Source organism: Giraffa tippelskirchi, chromosome 10 (assembly GCF_054371585.1).
Source record: "Giraffa tippelskirchi isolate mGirTip1 chromosome 10, T2T-mGirTip1v1.2.pri, whole genome shotgun sequence".
NCBI lineage: Eukaryota > Metazoa > Chordata > Mammalia > Artiodactyla > Giraffidae > Giraffa > Giraffa tippelskirchi.
In genome coordinates this window covers 144,820,022-144,843,902 of record NC_137284.1, presented here as the reverse complement: position 1 = coordinate 144,843,902, position 23,881 = coordinate 144,820,022, and the positions used below count along the sequence as shown (strand labels likewise).

Sequence of the window (23,881 nt, the reverse complement as noted above, 5' to 3'; positions counted from 1 at the left end):
GATTTCCAGGATATGAATCAGTCTTTTCCCGCTTAGAACCTCAAGTCAACTGTAGACATCCTCTGCAAGGGCAAGGGAGGATGTTCTTGAGATGTGTAACAGTGTTGCTGGTGGTAACCAGCTTGGAGAGCTCTTTGCTGGGAAATGGAGGAATTTTAATCAAAGACCTCACGAGCCTGCTTTACTTGCTTTCAGTCTCTGGCAGCTTTAAAACTGTCCAAAGACTGTGACCACCTCAGCCTTAGGTCTTTTTCTGTAAACACAGAGACCTGCATTCTGCTGTCTCCCCTGAATGTCCCTAAGGCAGCCCCCTCAATCTTTCTGTCTTTTGAGACCCGCCGCCCTCCATTCTCACCGTGCACTTTAGAGATTCCAGTACATTTGCAAAGGTTTTCACAAGTGGAAGACTAACTCAGGCATCGTTTCTACCCCACGGGAAATTTTCAGCTCTGTATTACCTTCTGATGTTGGTTTTTGTGTTTTGTTTTTTTTTTTTCTTCTTGCTGCAGGAAAGCAATCTCTCGGGCAGGCCTGCAGCACTTGGCTCCTGCGCATCCCCTCAGCCTTCCTGTTGCAAATGGTCCAGCGAAGGAGCCCAGAGCGACTCTGGACTGGAGTGTAGGTGTCGGCGTTTTCATGTAAACGTCATTCCACTGCATGTGTGTCTTTCTCACTCTCAGGATTCCTGTAGCTCCTGACAAGACTTGATCATTTTCAGTATTGTTCATTGACCCATTTTCGAGTATCTAAGCCCCGGCTCCATTTTCAGATTTCCAGGAACATAGCTCCTTTTATGAAGTCAGGCACATTGAAGACTAGGCTAAAAACTTCAGGACTCCTTTGAAGCACTATTGCCTGGGATTGCAGCTGTGAAATAAAAAGTACTTCTGTGCACATGCTTCATTGGCCCCTGCCTGCCAAGTTGGCGATGAATAGAGTTTAGAGACTAAATCATAAAGTCCAAGTTTGATTTCCTTAGCTCAAGCTGCCTTTTTTCTTTTTTGGAGCTTTTCTTTCCTTTTCACTTTTCCTGAGAGAAGATGATCTCACTTTACATTCCAGGCACCCCATGTCCTCCTGTTTGCTATGTTTCCTCTCCTAACCCAAAGGTAATGGGTCTTATATCAGTGGGGTAGGTATATTAGCTGATTTTTGAAAATTTATTTTATTGAAGTCTAGTTTGTGTACAATGTTGTGTTCATTTCTACTGTTGTTGTTATTGTTTAGTCACTAAGTCTTGTCTGACTGTTTGTAACCCCATGGACTGTAGCCTGCCAGGCTCCTCTGTCCATGGGATTCCCCAGGCAAGAATACTAGAGTGGGTTGCCATTTCCCTTTCCAGGGATCTTCCTGACCCAGGAACTGAACCTGTGTCTCCTGCAGGTAGATTGGCAGGTGGACTCTTTACCACTGAGCCACTGGGGAAGACCAGTAACTACTGTATGGCAAAGTGACTCAGTTATACATATGTATATATTCTCTTTCATATTCTTTTCCATTACAGTTTTTCACAGGATATTGAATATAGTTCCCTGTGTTATACAGTAGGGCCTTGTTGTTTATCTATTCTTTTATATAATAGTTTGCTTCTGCTGTATATTAACTGATTTTAGTGTTTTATCTAAAAGACATCTACAAAAACTGTTAAATTGAAGATGGCAGTCTGAATTTCTTTAGTCAATTAGAATACATTTGTTGAGAGTCTTCAGTGAGTCAAGTTCTTGGTTAAAGACACTTCTAACTATGGACTGAAAGGCCTCTCCCTTCCTGAAGGAATGTAAGAAACAATATGAAGCTAGAGGAGGACTGCTCTGAGATTAGTCCAGTCTGGTCCTGATGATGAATCTTGTCTAGCATTTCTGGTTGAGTTGAACAGAGGGAATAATCCATGTTCTCTTCCTCCCATAAGAAAGACCATGGCAGGGTGCCAGAGAGGAAAGGACTTTGTAAACTAAGTTTTGTTTTTAACACATATGCCATAACTTAATATCATTTAATATTGTAATATTTCTCCCTCTTTCCCAAGAACACGCTTACTAACATCCTTATTTTATATTCTGGACACTCACCAACGTATGCAATACATGAAGTACCTGGCAAAAGACTGAATCTAATTGAAATGAAACTTTCTTCCTTGATGAAGTCTGCTATATGTATTAGCTGATTTTCATGTTTTATCTAAAAGACACCTACGAAAGCTGTTAACTTAAGACTGCAGTCTGAATTTAAGTCAGTTAGAGTGTTCAGGTCACTCCTGTGTATGTTGAGTTGGTATTTGGAAAGACTCTTGCCCTCCTGTAAGTTTTCCTTTATTCCAGGACAGTTATTTAATAAACCCTTAAATGGTTAGAGTGTAGAATATATTGACACCAGTGCTTACATAATTTAAAAGAATTAAATACATAAACAAACAGATAAGTTAAATTTAAAAAGGGATATACATGGACCAATGATGAGAGTGTGTTAAGAATCAGGGACCCCAAAATGTTAGTTTATTACCCACGATGTTCCAGATCCTCTGATCCAAAGTCACAGGATTCTATTTGAGATGCAGGATTCTAATGAGAGAGAGTTTACGTCATTTAGATAGAAACATCCATTAAATCAGGCTTCCCAGAAGGCTCAGTGGTAAAGAATCTGCCTTCAGTGCAGGAGACGCAGGTTTGATCCTTAGATCAGGAAGATCCCCGGCAATTGGAAATGACACCCCACTCCAGTATTCTTGCCTGGAGAATCCCATGGACAGGAGCCTGGTGGGCTACAGTCCATGGGGTTGCAAAGAATCAGACACGACTGAGTGTACACACACACATCCATTAAATCATTTCTCTGTGACATTAGTCAAGTCGCTTGATTTCTTTCAGCCTCAGTGCTCTCATCTATAGATGGGAACAATGATGACCTCTCCCTCAGGGGGACTTCAGGGCTGTTGTTAAGATCAAATGGGGCTGTGAGTAAAAGTTCTTGTAAACTGTGCAGCTGGTAAGTTTATTTATTCAGAAATTAAGTAATTGATGAATTCATTGATCCATCATCATTTGTTGAGTAACTGCTTTGTTCTAGAACCTGTGTTGGTTCCTTGGGATTCTGGGTGAGGAAAATATGGTTTCTGCTTTCAAGAAGCTTAAAATGCAGAAAAGTCATTGACGCTAAAATATGGGCAGTGACACCAAGCATAGTTGGGTTCAAAGAGTATAATAAGGGTGTGAGAAAGGATGTTCCATCCCTATTTGATGTTGGAAAGAGTTACCAGAAAAATTCTTTTAGAAAAAATTTCCTTCCTGAGCCAAAGCTTGACTAGGAGCTGTTATTTTTCTGATTACTGTAAAGAGGTCTATGTTCTAATATCTCATCAAAATGGTATTTTTGGCTGGTGGTGGGAGGGTGCAGTACACGGTTCGGAAAGAGTGAGTAGGAAGTAAGGCTGTGTTGTGTGTAGCTGATCCTTCATCTTTCAGCCTCTTCGATTGTGGTCACTTCATTTTGGTGGCCTGATGAATTGTCACGGTGACAGGAAACACTCTGGGGATGTTTAACAGTGGAGGGAAAACTGAAAGCCTTCTCTGAAGACACTCGATCTCAGGGCTTATTTAGAGGTCTTATATGGAAGGAGTTATAAGATGTGACTCTGAAAAACCCCATAATTGTGGGCTAATATTGCTGAAGCCAGACAGCAACCAGCCCTACACATTCTTATTACAGTTATCTAAAAGATTTTTCTCAGAAGAGAGGAAGAAACAGATTGTTAAAAACATTTAAATGATTTTTTTTTTTTGCTAAGACTTGCCCTTGCTTCCAAATTTTTGGCTTTTACTAACCAAACTGCTTTACACCAACTTCATTTATGTCACTTTGGTTTGCCTGCTTGTGCAGAAAGCTAAACCAGGATTTTCTTTGTTCTGTTTAAAGTATAAAAGTAGTCCTACTAGTCTTGACCTACCACCGTTGCCTGTATTCCACCTCCATGTCTGCTTCCCTGCAAAAAAGCAGTGTGACCACCTCTCTCCTTCTGTCAGCTCCCTCTTCTGGACTAAATGCATTAAAATGATCAATCATTTTATTGTTACTGGTTGTTGAGCGCTGATTTGGGTTGGAGCCTCTTATTAATAAGAGTCTCCCAAATGAGAAGAAGAGTGGCAAAAATCTCAAAATAAAGGTAAAAAATGAGGAACTTCAATTTCTTGTCTTGGATGAGATAAGAGTCCCCAGTAGAGCTGAGGATGCTTCCAGCATAACAAGGGTGGAGCAGGGCTGTGGAAATTCACCTTGTTCTGCATTCAACCCCCTTGATTCATACATTGAGACTCTCTTTGCCTCAGAGGGTCAGAGGTGGAAAATCATCTCAAAAACCTGTAGTACCATGACCCCTAACTTATGTCACCTCCCCTCTCCTCCTTTCACCAGTGAGAAAACAGATGCAAAAGTTGTTTGTGGTGCATCCGAAGTTGAAGACAAATCAGGGTGAACCTGGAATTTCTATCTTAGTCCCAAGTCTCTACTTATTGTAGAAATCTCAGAGGGCCCCGTTCGTACTGTGTGTATGTGCATGCTCAGTTGCTTCAGTCATGTATGATTCTTTGCGACCCTGTGGACTGTAGCCTGCCAGACTCCTCTGTCCGTAGGATTCTCCAGGCAAGAATACTGGAGTGGTTTGCCATGCCCTCCTCCAGGGGATCTTCCTGACCCAGGGACTGAACCTGAGATTCCTGCATTGCACCTGGGAAGTCCTGTTCTGACTTTAGTATGTACCAAAGACTTCAGAAGGGGCACAAGTGTTTCCTAAACATCCTCTTGCAAAGAGCTTTGAGGAGTGGCCTGCTTGCAGATTACCTGAGACCCAGGTGAGATTAGACTATAGGCACCTCTGCATTTGGCCAGGAAAATCCTGTTGCAGGAGTCAGTTTTTATGCTTTGGGTCCATGAACTTAATAATTTCCATGATGTGTTCCATTTTCATATTCCCATTTCCCTACTTAGTGATGCATACTATCTCTTATTTTTAGTCTGTTCCTCGAAGTTTGGAAACTTCTCTTTTACTGTGATTCACTCAAACATTTTATTTTGACTTATGGGATTCTCTGCCCCACACTGCGTCATTTCCTTGATGACTCTTTGCCGACCATTGCTCCTGCCACCTGCACAGAGGCCCTCCTCTCCATTCATGTCAGGGATGGAAGCCTTAATGATCGGGAGCAGCCAGAACCAGCCTCAGTTCAGGGCTGGGGTCTTCTACTGACTATGTGGACAGTCGACTTCACCTGAGGTAAAAGTGGCTCTTTGCTACAAAGACTTGACTCCTGCTCTCTGCCAGGCTGTGCTCATTTGTTTGGTTGAACTAGTTCTGTTTATTTTATTTACTTACTGTTTTTGATTCCACGTAAAATCTCTACCCATAGGACATTGTCTTAGAGCCAAATTCATGTTTTGGGTTGACTTATTCTAGGTCATAGTTCGATTTCAGGCACTTTGAAGGGAGGAACAGTGTTTTCTGCTAACAAGCAGAAATACATATCTTCTTCACAGTGGACTGCACAGCATCATTGGCCTAGTAACTGTCTGGTGGATGTCAGAGATGAATTGATTAGAACTTTTCTGTTCAATCAGCAAGAAAGGGACACATCTCTGGGAGCTGATGGGCACTCAGATGATCTCCAGTTCCAGAAGGGCATTGGAAGACACAAGTCAAAAGCCTGTTTGAAACATCAATGAGTTTGTGCTCTTGAGTTCCAAGTAACTCTTTTAAAATTTCCTTCTTAATCCAGTGCATTGTGTTAAGACTTAAAGCATGCACAGTTTTTGATCTTCCCATTTGCCCCAGTGGTATCCTCTCTCCCCTTTCATGGTGAGAACCTACAGGGCTGCTCCCTTTGACACCATGCCATGAACATCAGCCAAGCCATTTCTGGGGAAAACAGGCTAAATTGCTAGAAAGGAAGGGAGTAATGCTCAAAAAGGAAAAATAGTTCCATCTCCTGGGCTGGAATCCAAGCTTCCAGTTTAGGGGGAGTTAATCCACTTTGAAGTAAGTCTATTGCATAGATAATGCATATCTTCTCTTAAATGTCACATGCCTCTTGTGGGATGAAGACTTATTTTGGACATGGAGATTTCTTCCTTGTTTTTATTCTTAAAGCTAAAAACATAGGATGTGGGTCTTCACTCTGTCTCCTCTGTTCTGTAATTTGCTTTTGCCCATTACACTGCCTAAAACAATTCTCCAAGCAATGGTGAAGAATCCACCAAAATCTTTCTTTAAAAAAACTATATTGGTTTTCAATCTGGCATCCTTGATTTCTATTCAGTTTTTCTTTCCTCATTGGAAAATTTCCTCCAAGGCTGAGGGCTGTGGAAAACAGAGCCTCAATGCAAACAAACCCAGACTTTTTATCCTGACCACCTTTCCTGTCCTCTGGATGATGATGGTTGAAAAGGAGTTCTTTTAGGCAGGTAGAACACAGAACAGTGGGTACACTCACCTCACAGTTTGGTTCAGAGAAAAGATTGGGAAACGGAGTCTTCATGCGGGATTGGTTAAACTGGGTTATGAAACTAGGTCGTTTTATCTTTGGAAACCTTGAATGGAAAGACAGGAGGAGGCAGGTGTGTGTGTGTGTGTGTGTGTGTGTACCCGTATGCACATGCGCATGCTCTCATTTTAGCCTTGTTTACAATGGGAGGTCCTCACAGACCTGTGCCGCCTTTACAAGCTCCAGGCCTTTGCTCTTTGACTTCAGGCTTGGGTGTCATCACCCATAGTGACACAGCCTGATATCTTTCTTCACTTCCATCCCTCTTTTGAAAAACATTGTCAGATTAATCAAGATATCAGATTGCTGAGCCAAGCAGGAGGAGCTAACCAACTATGAATTAGTGAAGGTCCTGGCCGTGACCAGTCATCTTAATAGTGGGACAGATCTAGCATGATTCAGGCACTCTCACTAGTCTTTTATTTTCTAAAATTATGAGAATTTTAAATGATATCACATTGGCTACTGGGAGAAATCATAGAATCGTACAGCTTCACAGCTCACTGAGAAGTAACTAGGTCTAATCTTTTGCCTCTTAGTAAGTGATTATAAACTAATAAAGGTGAACAGAAGAAATAAATGTGAGCCATAAAGTAAGCCTCATTTTATAGTGGCCACATTAAAAAGCAAAAAGACATAGGTAAAATTAATTCTGTTTTTTTAAAAAAATTTTAAGGACAGAGCTAGCTTTAAAAAAATTTAATTAAATTTGGCTGCACCAGGTTTTAATTGTGGCATGCAGGGTCTTTGGTTGCAGCATGCAAACTTTAGTTGTGGTGTGTGGGATCTAGTTCCTTGACCAGGGATCAAACCTGGACCCCCTGCATTGAGGGTGCAGCGTCTTAGCCACTGGACCACCAGACAGAAAGACAACGTTGTGCTCAGTCATAGCTGACTCTTTGTGACCCAAGAACGGCAGCCTGCCAGGCTCCTTTGTCCATGGGATTTTTCAGGAAAAAATACTGGAATGGGTTGTGATTTCCTTCTCCAGGGGATCTTCCTGACCTAGGGATCAAATCTCGGTCCCCTGTATTTCCGGCAGTCTCCTACATTGCAGATGGATTCTTTACCAACTGAGCCACCAGGGAAGCCCCTAAGATTAATTTTAATATTATGTTTTATCTGCCCAAATACATCAAAAATATTACTATTTCAACACACAATTGATATAAAGATGATCAATGAGACAATTCACTTTTTACAGAAAGTCAGTCTTCAAAGTCTGCTATTTATTGTATTTTACACTGACAGCACGTCTCAGTTAGTGCTTATTACATTTCCAGTGTTGAATCACCATTTGCTTATTGGACAGCACAGATCTAAACCATCCAAGACAGATTTTACCTATTATTACCTTGGAGATTTTTAGGGGGAGGCAGTCCAGATTTTTTTCCATTTCTGAATTTGTAAGGATATTTATATTTGATACATATTTATAATTTTCTTATTGTTTTAGAACTTTTTTTTACCAGTAAATATCTTCATTTTGTGTGGATGTTTGCTTCTGGTGTCAGTGTACCCTGTTTGTGTCATTCATTCACAACTTGCATCTTTTTACCTGTAGCTAATTATTACTAAGACTTCAGGTAGAACTTGAGGGCAAGGAATCATGTCTATATTTACATGGGTGGGTCTCTACTCTTAGGTAACTGAATCTATCCATAGATAGGTTGATCTATATAAATCTATGTATATCTATAGAGATATTCTGTATATCTATAGAGATACTCTGTATATCTATGGATACATTGTCTTAACACTCACTACTACAGAAGAAATGCTAACTTCGTTTAGAAATAGAGCTACTGGTTCTGTCTGACACAGATGGGTACTCTGAGTTGTATAGTGTTTGAGATGGAATTTCAAGATGCATGTGTAGAGAAGAGAAAGAGGTACCTGGGTGTGGAGAATGGGATAAATAAAAAACATGACACAGAAAAGGAAAATATGGCTATGTTGAGATACATAGTCTCATACATTCTGTGAAACTGTATATGAAGGTGAATAAGGAAGACAGACTGGTACCATTAATGGAAGGTCTAGTATGTGGGATTAAGTTTGGAGTTTGTTTTATAAATAACAGAGAATTTTTTTTAGCATCCTGAGCAAGAGAGAGTCATAATCACAGCTGTGTTTTTAGGAAGTTAATTTTATAGCAGTGTAAAATATCAGAGAGGAGATGTGAATGGACCTAGGAACTGTCATACAAGTGAAGTAAATCAGAAAGAGAAAAACAAATACTGTATATTAATGCATATATGTGGAATCTAGAAAAATGGTACTGATGAACCTATTTGCAGGGCAGGAATGGAGACACAGACGTACAACTGTATGAATGCCAAGGGTGGGGGGAAGGAGGGTGTGGGGTGAATTGGGAGATTGGAATTGACATATACACACTACTGTGTATAAAATAGATAACTAAAAAATCCACCTGCCAATGCAGGAGTCACAGGTTCCATCCCTGGGTTGGAAGACTCCCTGGAGAAAGAAATGACAACCCACTCCAGTATTATTGCCTGAGAAATCCCGTGGACAGAGGAGCCTGCTGGGTTACAGTCCATGGGGTTGCAAAAGAGTCAGACATGACTTAGCAACTAAACAACAACAACAACAATGAGAACCTACTCTATAGCGCAGAGAACTCTACTTAATGCTCTGTGGTGACCTACGTGGGAAGGAAATACACCAAAGAGCAAACCAGGACTGTTCCAGGTTGGGTTGGGGGTGGGCTCTGTTCCACACAGTTATTCAGTGACCCAGACTGACAGTTACTCTTACAACTTCATCAGAAGACTTTTAAATCATCCCAAAGACCAACTTCCCAGGTACCCAGTATGGGAACAGAGTATTGAGGAATGCACATGAGAGGCTTAATGGACCAAGTCTGAAAACAGTATACATCACTCTTGTTCATGGTTGGAACTGGGTCATGTGGCCAGACTTGTTACAGGTGAGACTGGGTAGCAAACTGTAACTGTGTGTTCAGGAAGAAGAGGAAAATGAATTTGGTGAATGGCTAGCAGTCTTGACTACAAAGGCGCAGGAGAGAAACTTGGGTGATACCAATATCTGTGGATTAGGAGGACAGGAAAGGAAACCTGGAGACCAACCACAATGATAATAGTAAGAATTACATTGAACTTGTATTAACTTCTCATTGTGGGCAAGGCATTGAATGTTATTCATTTTCACATTTAAACATCATTGTGATCTTGTGAGAGAAGTAAAATCTTTATTGCAACTTCAGTGGTGAGTGAACTGAGGTCTAGCAAAGTTAGAGAGCCCCTAGGTCATAGAGCTAGTCGGTAGCCAGTCTTTCCGACTCCAAAGCTTATGTTTACGAATATTGAAGTGGATTAAGATTTACCAGGTTCAGTGCATGAGACAGGATGCTCAGGGCTGGTGCACTGGGATGACCCAGAGGGATGGGATGGGGAGGGATGTGGGAGGGGGTTTCAGGATGGGGAACACATGTACACCCATGGCTGATTCATGTCAATGTATGGCAAAACCACTCCAATATTGTAAAGAAATTAGCCTCCAATTAAAATAAATAAATTAAAAAAAATAAAAGCAAAAGGTGAGGGGGAAAAAAAGGTTTACCAGAGATGTAAGAAGAAAACAATATTTTATTTGTCTACTCTATTTATGGGTGAATGCCACCCAGCTGGATACCTTTTTACAGAATTCAGGAGTTCCCAAGGTCACCCTCACTTGTAGCTTCTGGAATTCACAAGATCACACTTATGTTCAGCCATTCATTAGAAGGACTCAGAATTTACTGAAGGCCGTTTTACTCACATTTATGACCTTTAACAGTGAAAGGAAAGTGAAAGTGTTAGTCACTTAGTCGTGTCCAACTCTTTGCAACCCTGTGGACTGTAGTCCACCAGGCTCCTCTGTCCATGGAATTCTCCAGGCAAGAATGCTGGAGTGAGTAGCCATTCTCTTCTCCAGGGGATCATCACAATCCAGGGATTGAACCCAGATCTCCCACATTGCAGGCAGATTCTTTAGTATCTGAGTCACTAGGGAATCCCAATACAGTGAAAGGACACAGGTTCAAATCAGCCTAGAGAAGAGATGCATGGTGCAGAGTCCAGGAGATTCCTATACAAGGAGCGTCCAACTGTTCTCTCCCAGTAAATTTGTGACAGAGCTAACTTCTCCCAGCAGCCATGGTGGGAATATACATATGGTGTATTGCCACCAAGGAAGCGCATCTGAACCTTGGTGACCAGAGTTTAATTGGGACTTAGTCATGTGGACATGGTTGACCACCTGCGTGGTTGACCTTAGCTACTTGACCCTCTGGAGGTTGAGTTGATATATGCCCCACCATAAGTCAGTGCTATTTTAGTATATCTAGTATGACCCAGGGTCCCCAGGTAAACAAAGATACCATTATCAGGCAAGATATCCCAGGCACTTAAATTACCATCCTATAGTTGAGGGCAAAGGCCAAACCTCTCTTTGGGTAAGGTTATTGGTGATGGACAGGGAGGCCTGGCGTGCTGCGGTACATGGGGTCACAAATAGTTGGACACGACTGAGCAACTGAACTGAACTGAACTTCTTTCTGATCCATTGGACAAGACAGATGTACAAGAAAAGGATGAGACAGGGAAAACATAGTCTAAGAAGGTATTCCTTCTTATGCAAGGTATTCCTTGCATAACTGTCTTTTTCTTGCATGCTTCTGTTTCTTTCATGATTTTGAAAGACTGTTAAGTCTCTCAGGCCTCCACATTTGCTTCTCACGGTGTACAACTCTGAGCTAATGGACAGGTAAAAGAGTAATTATCCTTTCTACTCCTTGCAACCTCATATAACAAGAATGTGATTCATTCACTGATTCTTAGTCTCATCTTTTCAGTTACCTAAACTTATTTATCATCTACTGTTTGCCAGGTGCTAAGTTAAGTGCTGGACATTTAATGTCCCTATAAAGGTTAGAATGCGGCATAAGAAGGAAACATGAATCAAATAGTCACGCCGATGCATGAATAATCGCCATCTGGGATAAATGATGGGAAGTAAACACGGTTTCATGAGAGTAACTAACAAAATGACTTCAATTTGAGGGTCAGTGTTGGCTTCTTTGAGGAAGTAACACTCGATTCGGTGACCAAAGGGTAAATAGAAATTAACCACATAAGTCAGAATGGAGGGGAATAAATAATTTGGATCTAGTAAATAGAATATGCCGCGAAACAATTTTTAGTTAAGAAAGCATCAAATTCAGTGGACCTGGGATGAGAGGTTCCTTAGTCTTCTTGGGAAATATGAGGAGACCAGTGAGACTGCACGTCAGTGACCGAGAGGGAGAGAGAGGAGGTAACTGGTCAGGGAGAGGAGGAGACGAATGGAGCAGGGACACCCCCGGGGGCTCTCGGGACTATTCCAAGCCAGAGGGGATGGAGGATCCGGTGGTAACAGGAGAGGTGGTGAGAATTAATTGGGTTTCACATACATTTTGAAACTAGTCAGTAACATTATTTCTCGAACCCAATTCCATCAGGCTTTCTTCCTTCTCATTCTACTGTTACTACTTTTGTCAAGATCATCAGTGACTTAACATGTTCACGTGGAGAAATCCAACAGCCAGTTCTCAGTCTCCAGCTTTTGACGCAGACCTCCTAGGGGCACTTTCTTCCTGGAAACGTTACACTGTTTTTTTGTTTTCCTTGTACCTCAATGGCCACTCCATCTCAGTCTCCTTTGCTGGATCTTTCCTATGTTCTCAAACTCTTAAATATTGGAATGTTCCACAGTTCAGAAATCAGAGCTTTCCATCCACATTCAGTCAACTCTTAGGGTTTTCCATTCAGTTCTCTTGGCTTTAGATCAGTTAATGGTTGCCTCCCAAATTATTCATACAGTACAGACCTCTTCTTTGAACTTCAGACTTATAAAAAAACAGCCTTCTCAACATCTTCACTTGAAGGTCTAATAAGCATCTCAGAATTTCACATCCTCAAAACTGAACTCTTATTGCAGTGATCATTTCATAATCATTAAAATATTGAACACTGTATTATACACCTGAAACTGATATATTGAATGTTAATTATAAAGCAATTGATAATAGAATAAAAGAAGAACCTGAACTCTTGACTTACTCCCTAAACCTGCTCTTACTCTAGTCTTCTCCCTTAATGCTCAGTAAATAGTGTTTCCACTCTTAAAACTGCAAGTATTTGTTAAAAACTTCAGACTAGTGAAAGCAGACTCTCTGGGGATGGGATGATAGTCAGGTATTCGTCAAAGCTCACCAGGTCATTTTAATGAGCAATCAGATTTGAGAAGCAGCGTGTTTAACCCAGCACCTTTTTCTTCCCTTCTTCTCTTACAAATGTCGGGCTTTCTAATCAGGTTCCCCACTCAGGAGTGAAGCTAGTTCATCTTAGCAGTAGCAGTACTTGCTGTGCCTGGACAGTGATCAGCAAACCCCTGAGTGCTTGCAGACGGGGGATCTTCAGTGCAGGGACATACCAACTGGCCTAGCGTGAATGAAGCCTACCAGCCCAGTGAGTTACTGATGTTTCTCACGTTTCTGACTCCCAGGTCTTGCCTGCTCCTACCCAGCTTCCTTGACCTACCAGGACTTAATTGCTGGCCTGCCTAGATTGGTATTATCAAGGATTTTTGACCTTTCCCCCACTGCAACATTTTATACTTCACTTTTTAAAAGAGTTGGTGGGATTTCTGCTGTAGTAAGTATTCCTAGTATTTGCTGCTGTAATTATTTGTTTAGTTTCCACGCTCTTTGGTAGGTTTTACTACACACTAACCCCATGCCTGGGCTTCCCAGGTGGTGCGAGTGGTAAAGAAGCTGCCTGTCAATGCAGGAGATGTAAGAGATGCGGATTCAGTCCTTGGGTTGGGAAGATGCCCTGGAGAAGGAAATGGCAACCCACTCCAGTATTCTTGCCTGGAGAATCCTAGAGGAGCCTGGTGGGCTACAGTCCATGGGATTGCAAAGAGTCAGATATGACTGATGCAACTTAGCACACAACCCAGTGCCTGGCAGTAGGGGTGTGGAAAAATGCTTACTAAATGAATTGAAGACTAAAACAATGGAAAGAAATTCTACAGATGGTTATAAGTTAAAGCTGGATACTAAATTCCCAAATGTAGAATATTTTAGTTTGTTGAGCTTGGTTTCTTTAGGATAACTGGCAGAGCATCGCCTTTTAATTAATTTTTTATATTGTTTTCATCCATCACTATCTGAGAACTTTTAGGGTTCCAAGTGAAGTGAAGTGAAAGTCACCCAGTCATGTCTGACTCTTTGCAACCTCATGGGCTATACAGTCCATGGAATTCTCCAGGCCAGAATACTGGAGTGGGTAGCCGTTCCCTTCTCCAGGGGATCTTCCCAACCCAGGGATTGAACCCAGGCCTCCCACATTGTGGGCGGATTCTTTACCAGCTGTGCCACAAGGGAAGCCCATAGGGTTCCAAACCTACAGCTATTCTCTGATTGCTACCGGAAGTGTGAAAATATTTTTAGAAGCAGGAAAATCATTCAATTTGGAGAAATTAGAATTGGGTAAAGGCCCTATTGAACTGGTGATAGGTTTAAATTGGTAGAAATGTGTTACGCTTTGCCTATACAGTGACTTAAAACTAACTTTTAAGAAGCTTCTGGTTTAGAAGCATAATTTACCCATTAATGATATAAGTGTGTTTTCAAGAAGTCTTTAAAATACTTTACTACTACTATCCTCCTTAGCTAACTTGTTAAATAGAATCAACTTTTAATACAATTTTGGTTTCAATTGTCGTGGACTCTGCAGTGGGCCTGGATGAATAAGGCCTTAGGTTGAGTAGCTTGAGGGTTTTTTCCCCTTGTTTAGTATATATTTCAAAGATGACCACAGGCATGGTTAAAGCATCTTTGGAGCTAACGTCTTCATTCATTATTGCTCAGAATTTTTTCAAACACCTTTTTCCATTTCTAGAATGTCAGTAGGACCAACTCCATCAGTATTGTCAGGAGTAAAATGAGAAGTCTTTAGACTGCTGGGATTCACTAGTTTTCTTCCAAAAATCTAAATTTGAGATCCACTCTCTCCCCCCCCCACTCCCACTTATGCCTGAAAAGAAAATTGAAGTCAGGTGTGTCTTTTCTTTCCAGGAAAATGCCGTGAACGGAGAGCACCTGTGGCTGGAGACCAACGTCTCGGGAGACCTGTGCTACCTGGGAGAGGAGAGCTGCCAAGTCAGATTTGCAGTGAGTGTGCTCCTGGGGCCCCTGTGGTCTGGCCTTTGTGGGGGGAGCCTTGTGGGTAATTGAATCTGAAGGCAGCTGGGGTCACCTCGCCTGAATTTCCAAGGAGAGGTTTGAAAAAGCCCGTCCCTGTGAGACAGCCGACAGAGTTTATCAAATTAGCATGGCTTTCAAGGGGGCATTTGGATGGTTTTAGGTGTTTTTCTTGACTCTGCAGGTCGAACCCGGAGTAATGTGCTACTTTGTGATGATACCCAGGGTGGGTATTTGTTCCTGTCTGGGGGTGGGGTGTCTTGTGGGGAGAGGCCTGTGTGTGGAGGAAGGGTCCCTGTGGGAGGGGGCTCTCCTTCGTAGGGGAGCGTGTGTGGTGGAGGGCGTTACTGTTGGGCAAAGCTGGAGATGAGTGCAAACCCTGGTCTGGTGGTGGATGCAGGCTCACAGATAATTAAGACTAGGCTCCAGATGATAAAATTCTAGAAACTATTAATATATATGTGAATGACAGTCAATTACATTAAGAGTATATTTGGCTTTTAAAAATTTGCTTTGTCCCTATTTGTAACAGTGTTTGAATGTTAAATCCTCTTTATGTTCTGTGAAAAGAGCGTGGTTGCCAGGCAGTAAGTTGGGAGGAACTCAAGTTTTAGTATTGAGAAAGTGAACTTAAAATTTTTGTGTGGTTTCAAATGATGGTCCCAAAAATAAAGTAATGGGAAGCTTAAAGTAGTCAAAAAAAGAGAAAGAAAAGATGTATTATTTCTTATTTGGGGGAAATTGGCATCATAATTGACCTAATAATAATTTTTTTCTCTTTTTGATTATGCTTGTTTATTATGTGAAAGAAAGATTTGGGGCAAAATGTAGGACCTAGAAATTGTGAATGACTATGTTTCTGTGAATAATAAAGAAGGAAGAAATTGAGTTTCTGCCAGAAGTTTCTGGAAGAATATAGACCCCAGGGACTTTTATTAGGCAGCGTGGAATCACAAAGCTGGGGAACAAAGATCTTTAAAATTACATTAGCTGTTTTGAAACCTAGTTTATAGGTTTTGTTTGAAAAATTTTATGAGAGTTTGGAGGACCAAGGTTTGTTTGAGTGACGGTGGAACAGTTAAATATCAGTTAAAGACCCAGCTGTACAGGCTCTCAATTCAAAGTCAGGGAACCTGGATTTGAATCTCAGTGTTACCACTGGCTGTGTGACGTTGCGAACGCCTGACCTTTGGGTGTTGGCCACCTTCAAGGTAGAAAAATGGAGTAGGATTAAATTAATTTTGTTTCCAACTTGAATCTGTACTTTGTTGTTTGCATTTTTTTAATGTAGTTGTAAATTCAGTTGATTTAAATATCATTTCAACTTTATGCATATGCATTTTCAATTAAAGTATAATTGCATGAAATTCGATTAAATTAACCAAAACCAAGAGAAGCTCAGCTGTTTGGACTAAAATGCTATAAATGATGAATTAGCATTTGGATCTTAGTTAATTGCGTAAATACTGGTCTTGATAATGGAAAATGGAAAAAATGAAGGCCAATTCTTCCTGCATGTGTACTTTTGAACTGTTATCTACTGATGTTGCTGCCAACTAACAGACTGTAATTTTAACGGGTTCTGCCTTATTTCTGGATCACTCTTTGATCCTTTTCTGATGGTCTTTTAGGGTCAGCCATATGTTACCTCTTTTGACAACACCTACATCCTCCTTAACCTCTGTTTCAGTAAATAGCACAAATTGATTATAACTTGGTCACTATTACCTCCAGGCCAGGAAAGTAATAAAAAAGGAAATTTTAGGGAGATGTAAGCAGATAATGGAGTTATGAGAATTTCTGATGTTCTTTTGAAACTTCCTTATGCTTGCATCCCAAATATTTGGCTCTCTTAGCTCACTTTACAAAGTGTCTGGAGCTTTATCTAAAGCTCTCTCCTCCCAAAAACATTAATTAAATGAAGGCATAAGTTGGTGAGGAAGCTGAAGATCTAACTGTGTTTCCTCATTTCACGTGCTTGAAGGCTCAGTTTCTTTACCTGTAAAGTAAGGGAAATGTTGTTTGGAGGATTAGGTGAGATAATGGATTGAATCGGCTTACTTGCCAGACAGACATAATGAATTAAAAGAGAGAAAAAAACAACCTACAAAGGAGAAGAGCAGACAGTTTACAAAGGAACAACCACTGGCGCATATATATATATATATATATATATATATATATATATATATACAATATTTATATATATCTATATTTATATATATCTAAAACATAAAGGCACCCAAATTAAAGCAACTATGAAGAGTCAGCATCATGTGTCTGTTAACAAAGATTTACAGAATGATACTGCCTCGCTGGCTATTTACAGATTGATACTACCTCGCTGGCTAGTTTGGACCAAAACTGCTTTTCTCATTATCAAAATTGTCCATATGTGTTCATAATAAAAGCATTAGAAAACCTAGCTTGCTCTCTCCACCTCATTTTGGCATCACGTTTTAGGAAGGACATTGACAAAGAGAAGACCCAGGAGAGTGTGTTTAAGCTGGTCAGTGCAGGAAACTTTGTAGTAGAAGGAAGGAAAGGAAGAGAGGGGGAAGTCGGGAGGGGCTATTATAAACAAAAAGTCCGTTGAGGGAAACCGAGAGTTTGAAGTATAGTGGTTTTTCCTTGGCTGAGCTGTTGCCAGGTAAAGAGAAAAAAATCTTTCTTGCTCTTTCCGGTGATAGTAGAGCAGTGTCACTTCCTGCCAGAGATGCAGAGTACGTCTCTTTCTGTTGGGATCTGAGAGGGGGCTTTCCAGCAAGGTTGAAGAGACCCCTCCTGGAGGTGTCATTTCCAACAGAGGAAATCTCTAGGTTGCAAGGTTTGATGCTTAAGGTCTTCATTTCCATGACTGTTTTCCCTTTGGTGACCATGAGTTTGTTTTTGAAGTCTATGAGTCTGTTTTTGTTTTGTAAATAAGTTCACTTGTATCATTTTTTCTAGATTACACATATAAGTGATATTGTATGATATTTGTCTTTCACTGTCTGACTTCCTTCGCTTAGTATGATAATTTCTAGGTTCATCCATGTTGCTGCAAATGGCATTATTTCATTCTTTTTTTATAGCTAAGTAATATTCCATTGTAGGGGCTTCCCAGGTGGTTCAGTGGTAAAGAATCCACCTGCTAAGCAGACGTGGGTTCAGTCCCTGGGTTGGGGAGATCCCCTGGAGAAGGAAATGGCAATCTATTCCAGTATTCTTGCCTGGGAAATCCCATAGACAGAGGAGCCTAACGGGCTACAGTCCATGAGGTTGCAAAGAGTCAGACACAACTTAGCAACTAAACAGCAACAACAAATATTCCATTGTATATAAGGACCACATCTTCTTTATCTATTCCTCTGACAATGGACATTTGCATTGATTTCCTGTCTTGGCTATTGTAAATAGTGCTGCAGTGAGCATTGAGAAGAAAAGGGAACTGTCTTGCTCTCCACTGTTAGAAAGGTAGAACTAAGTTCTAGAACAGAATCCACTGACTCTAAGAGTGGATCTTACACTTTGGTATCATAAACACCTGGGAATACTGTTAACAATGTAGATTACTTTTTTAAATCCTTGCTCCAAATGCTGATTCCGTATGTCTGGAGTTAGACTTGGGAACCTGCGATTTTCAACAAGCACCTCAAGTAATTATGGTACAGATGGGCCACAAACTTAACTTTGACAAATACTATATTATAAGGAAGAACTTTAACAATCAGAGCTAGGACAACCAGCAAGAGCACAGGTGCCTGGAGAGATGGGCTCAAAGAGGGTGTTTATGAATAAGTTAGTGGCCATCTTTCAAGGATGCTACAGGGGAGTGTACCTCTGCTTTGGGTAAGAGGTTAGGCAAGGAGATCTGCAAGAGAGGCTCCAGTTTAAATATTCTATTTGCAGCTCTCTTAGAATTGAGCAACAGTTTTGAGAGGAAAAAAAATAAAAGCATGTGTAAGCAAAGTATGTATTCTCCTTTCTTTTAAAGAACCACCTTTGAAGAAAGCCAACCTGTTGGGTTTAGAATCAAATTACCATAACCAGGTGCTACCTGCAGGCTTCTGAACAAAGTCCAGGCGGAGCGTGGAGGAGGAGTGAATCCATCACTGAAGAGGTGCTTTTCACTCCATACCCTAATTTAGCAAAGCAAATGTCACGGGTGGAAGTTAAGAGAAAGGAGGAATCAGTGTGGGTTGAGTAGACAGAGGAGGCTTCATGGAAATGGGGCTTGAAGGCAGTATTGAAAGATGGGTTAGACTTATGTAAGTAGAGTGGGGAAGGAGAACTTTTCAGGCCGGGGGAGGAACATGGGCAGGCTCAAAGGCAGGAAGATGGTTTGTATGAGGGAGGAGACAGTCACGAGACACCACGAACAGAGCAAAGGGCACGTGTTAGGTAAGAATGGAAATAAGGATGGGTGTGGGTGTCTGTCTATGTTTTCTCAACTGAAACTCAGAGTGCATGTTGTAAAAAATGGCTGTGTGCTGATGGAGCCTGGCCATATTGTCTAAAGCAGGACGGACTTGAGAGTAAAAGTGACTGCTGTGAGACTGTCACCCCAGCTTATGGGGACGGTGCCATAATTTATTTAAAACCAAAGCTGTCCTGCAAATCTGGACCTCTTGTTGCCATACATGTATGGACCTGGGGGGCTGATATTGGAGGACACCGCAAGCGAGGCAGAGACGACCTAGGACATGAAGACTGTTGTCGGAGCATTTGCTCCAGAATCTCAGGGCTGCACCAAATTACCTTTAAATTTCTTCCTGTTTTTATTTCCTCCAGTGACAACATTTAATACTGTAGAATGTCTGTGAGTAGATATTTAATGGGATTAAAGTTTTTCCCAAATCAATGACAGTCCCCAAGTTAGTAATAGGTTCTTTCTCTTCTGGAGAGAAGAAAAAGATGCAGAAGTAATGAAATTGGAGCAGAAGGATCATGGTTTCCCATCATGATTATGAGGGGAAAAACTAAAAAAAAAAAAATTTCAGCAAAGACCACTTTTATTTTGTGATATTTCCTTAAATGGATGTTTCTTTATTCATTTATTCTACAAATATTTATGGGATGAATACCCTGTACTAGAAACTTCAGACTGAGTTGAGAGTGACAGGTGACAGTTAATTGTAAGTGACGTCATGACTTAGTGGGGACACTCTGTAGAAGTCATTCTGGTGTGTGGCTGATAGGATATACAAAGATGTTGAGCCAAATACATATGTGATCCCAAAGACACTCATGCCTTCACTAAGAATCCACAGAGGACATAGATGTGCACACTTATTTTTATACCTAAAAATACTGCCTGTATCACTGTGTAGAGGTGCAGACAACCATGGTTACACTTGGGTAGTGGAAAGGATAGAGGTTCTGAGTGAAACTGACCTGGGTTGGAAAACCTTTTGTTTCATTCAGGTACTGAGTGAATTTTGAACATAGCATTTCACCTCTTTTTGCCCCCATTTCCTGATTTACTGTATTGTTGTTAGGATGGCATTGAAGCATGTAAATTATCATATGTGAAACGAATCGCCAGTCCAGGTTCAACGCATGATACAGAGTGCTCGGGGCTGGTGCGCTGGGGTGACCTGGAGGGATGGGATGGGGAGGGAGGTGGGAGGGGGGTTCTGGAAGGGGAAAACATGTACACCCATAGTGGATTCATGTCAATGTATGGCAAAACAAATACAATATTGTAAAGTTAAAAAATAGAAAATAAAGTAATTAAAAAAAAAAAAAGATGGACCCCAATGATTCTTATTTCTGGATAAGCATTGTCATTCCTTTTGAAACTTTACTTCTTAAATTTACTTTGTAAAGTGGTTGGTTCCCTTCCTGGATCTACCACATCAGGATCTCTGGAGAGTGGGACCAGACATGAGTATTTTATTTTATTTTATTTTATTTTTTTATGTGCATTTTATTTCTTTTTTTTTCTTTCTTTTTTTTTTTTATAAATTTATTTATTTTAGTTGGGGGCTAATTACTTTACAATATTGTAATAGTTTTTGCCATACATTGACATGAATCAGCCATGGGTTTACATGTGTTCCCCTTCCTGGACCCCCCACCCACCTCCCTCCCCATCCCATCCCTCTGGGTCATCCCATTGCCCCGGCCCTGAGCCCTTGTCTCATGCATCGAACCTGGAATGGTGTTCTGTTTCACATATGATAATATACATGTTTCAATGCTATTCTCCCAGAACGTCCCACCCTCACCTTCTCCTAAGCCAGAAAGAAAAACAACAATACAGTATACTAATGCATATATATGGAATTTGAAAGATGGTAACGATAACCCTATATGCCAGACATGAGTATTTTAAAAACAAACTCTACAGCTGACGTTGTGTTCTGTCACACACAGTGGGTAGGGAGCCACGGATCTGCTTCACAGAGTATCAGAACCAGATGAAGTGGCCTGGAACCCATGTCTGGCATATAGTAGCTGTTATGGGGTCAATTGTGTACCCCCCAAATATGCTGAGGTCCTCACCTCCACACCCCCCAGATATGACCTTATTCAGAAATAAGATTGCTGCAGATATAATTAAGATGAGGTCACACTGCAGTAGGGTGGGACCTCATCCATTTTGACAAGTGTCCTTACAAAAGAGGAGAGGACACACAGGGGTAGACAGAGAAGAAAGCCGCATCCTGGTGCAGGCAGAGACTGGAGTGACGGAGCTGCAAGCCAAGGCCTGCACCTGTTACCGGAAGCTAGGAGAGAGGCCTGGGCAGATTCAACCTCAGAGCCAGGCTGTGCGAGAAATTCACGTTTCTATTGCTTTCGGTTCCCCAGGGTATGGTACTTGGCTAGGGCAGCCCCAGGAAGTGAAGGCAGAAGACATTCTGTTAAGGTGAGTTACCTTACCTGGCCACACAGATGCCTGCACACGGCTCTCGGATGCCCTCGCACAAGTACATTTAAATCAGGCTTGCTGGAGGATTTCAGTTGACAGATATGTGGCTTTCTGGAAACATGAGCAGACAGACAGGTAGGTGCCAGAAGCCAAGAACTATGGGAAAAGAAAAGGTAGAAAGGTGAGCGAGACTGCGTAGGTTGGATAAGAGGGAGAAGGAGCTGACAGACTTCAGAGTACTGTTACCAGATATATCTTCTCTATTTTTAAATGTGCTTATGTCACCTTCTTTTTGTGGGTAGGCTAATGGGTACTGTTTTGCTTTTGTTATTGTTTTGTTCGTGTGTTTGGTGGTTCACATTTGGCAAAAGTGGCCAACCCCACCTGTGACACCTGACCTTAATAGTGTTTGGCACTAAACAAATATAGTTTTATGAAATGAATGAACTGCATTAAGGAGGCCAGGTGAGATGGGGAGGAGGGGGAGTGGAGAGAGAGGAGCCACCCAGATGCAGAGACAAGGAGATCTGGATAGGAATCCTGGCTCTGTCCTGCCCTGAGTCTCAGGTTGCTCTGTAAAACAGTGATGGTTATATCTGCTTCTCGGAATTGGTGGGAGGATTAAATTAGTTGATAAAGGTTAACCTCCTCCCTCTTTGTCTTCTGTCCCTGATTATACTTCAGTATCATTAGTCGAATGAGCTAATCAGTAATTTGGTTGGACTTTGGTTTCAGCACGGCCTTCTGTTCAGGAGGATTCTGCCTAGCCCCAATAGTGAGGGTCTCACACTTTCCCTGTCATTTTGCTGCTATGGGTAGTACGCATAGTCTCCCCAGGTCACGGGTGGGACCAACTGACCGCGACAAGCCAAAGTAACTCCTCCTGGACTGTATCTCACAGGCCGTGTCTTCTTCTTGATGGGTCAGAAGCCTCATCCTTGTCATTGGGCACCACGGCATCTGCTCACGAGGATGCTGGCTACGTCCCTGGGTTTTTGAAAGAAACTTGTAAGAAGAATGGGGACTTCCCTGGTGGCTCAGAGAGTACCAAATCCACCTGCGATGCGGGAGACCTGGGTTTGATCCCTGGGTTGGGAAGACCCCAAGAATACAATGGCAGTAGCTCTCTGTCCTATTTGAAGGAAACTTTCAGCTTTTTGTTTTAAAAAGGAAAAAAGACGGTGAAGCTGGTGACAGCCCAGTCTGTTTCATTTCTGGAAGATGCGTGTACCGGAAAGCAGTATGTGCAGATGCTGGTTTGTGTGCATCTGTGTGCTGGGAGTGAGAAGAGAGAGCTGGTCCCCAGCACAGGTGGCTGACAACCTCTGACCGTCTGTGCATTCGGGTCTAGGGGGTGGACACCCCAGAGCACCCGCACTGGATAGGAGCCCCAGACTGCCCTGGGACTGCCTGCTTGCCGCCTCTGGTCGTCCAACACAGCAGACTGACGCTCTGTACCTCCAGATGGTGGCCTGGCTGGGCGGGTGTGGGCTCACAAAGAGAGAGAGCTGGGAGTGTGGCAGTGAAGCTCAGGAGCCCAAGCCAGCCTTCCAAGCTGTTTGGGTGCTGGTGTGAAGACGCCATCTCCGTGGAGCCTCTGAGGCCGCCGCTTTCTGCCAGAGACGCCTCCCACCACGAGGATGCTGGGGAGCTCATGAATGCAGATGACTCAGAGAGAACAGAGCCATCAACCAGAATAATTCTGAAAAAGCATTTGCTCAGATGGACTCTCTGCTTTTGACCCCTGAGTCAGTGGATGTGAGTGGAGGAAAAGGGCAGGGTGTTCCTGTAGGTGCAAGGGGTGTTGCCCATATGTGTCTGGACAGATGGTCGGGAATTTCCAAGAGATCAGTCAGGTGCACACACAGAATTGAGTCCAGCATATAGCAGGTCCTTAGTAAAAGTTAGTCATTGTTGTTATTACAGCTATTGTTGTTATCATTGTAATTATTTGGCATAGAGTTATATGTATACCTGAGGAGCATATAATATGGACCCCGCCCATGTTATGCACTGGAGAGAGTGATAAGATATGGAGCCCAGGAAGCTACAGGGTTCTGTCACTCTCCTAGGTGACCCAGCATCAGCAGTACCGTTGCCTATTTGTATAGTGTGCTTAAAAAAAAATTAAAATGTTCTGGAGAGCACTGAACTCCTATAAAAACAATATGGGATATCATTCCTTAAAAGAGCCTTGTGATAAAAAACAAGAATGTCGTAATCAAA

At 41.9% G+C, this 23,881-nt stretch overlaps 1 protein-coding gene across 3 annotated transcripts in view; it reads left to right on the top strand.

Annotated features, from left to right (window-relative positions):
• The window catches only part of DGKI (diacylglycerol kinase iota), a 486,267-nt gene that overhangs the window by 174,747 nt on the left and 287,639 nt on the right, over positions 1-23,881 (top strand). For all 3 annotated transcript variants that reach the window (XM_081533024.1, XM_081533025.1, XM_081533023.1), the window contains exons 2-3: positions 510-618; positions 14,674-14,769. In XM_081533024.1, coding sequence (XP_081389150.1) covers positions 510-618; positions 14,674-14,769 — 205 coding nt within the window. The remainder of the gene's footprint in view (positions 1-509; positions 619-14,673; positions 14,770-23,881) is intronic.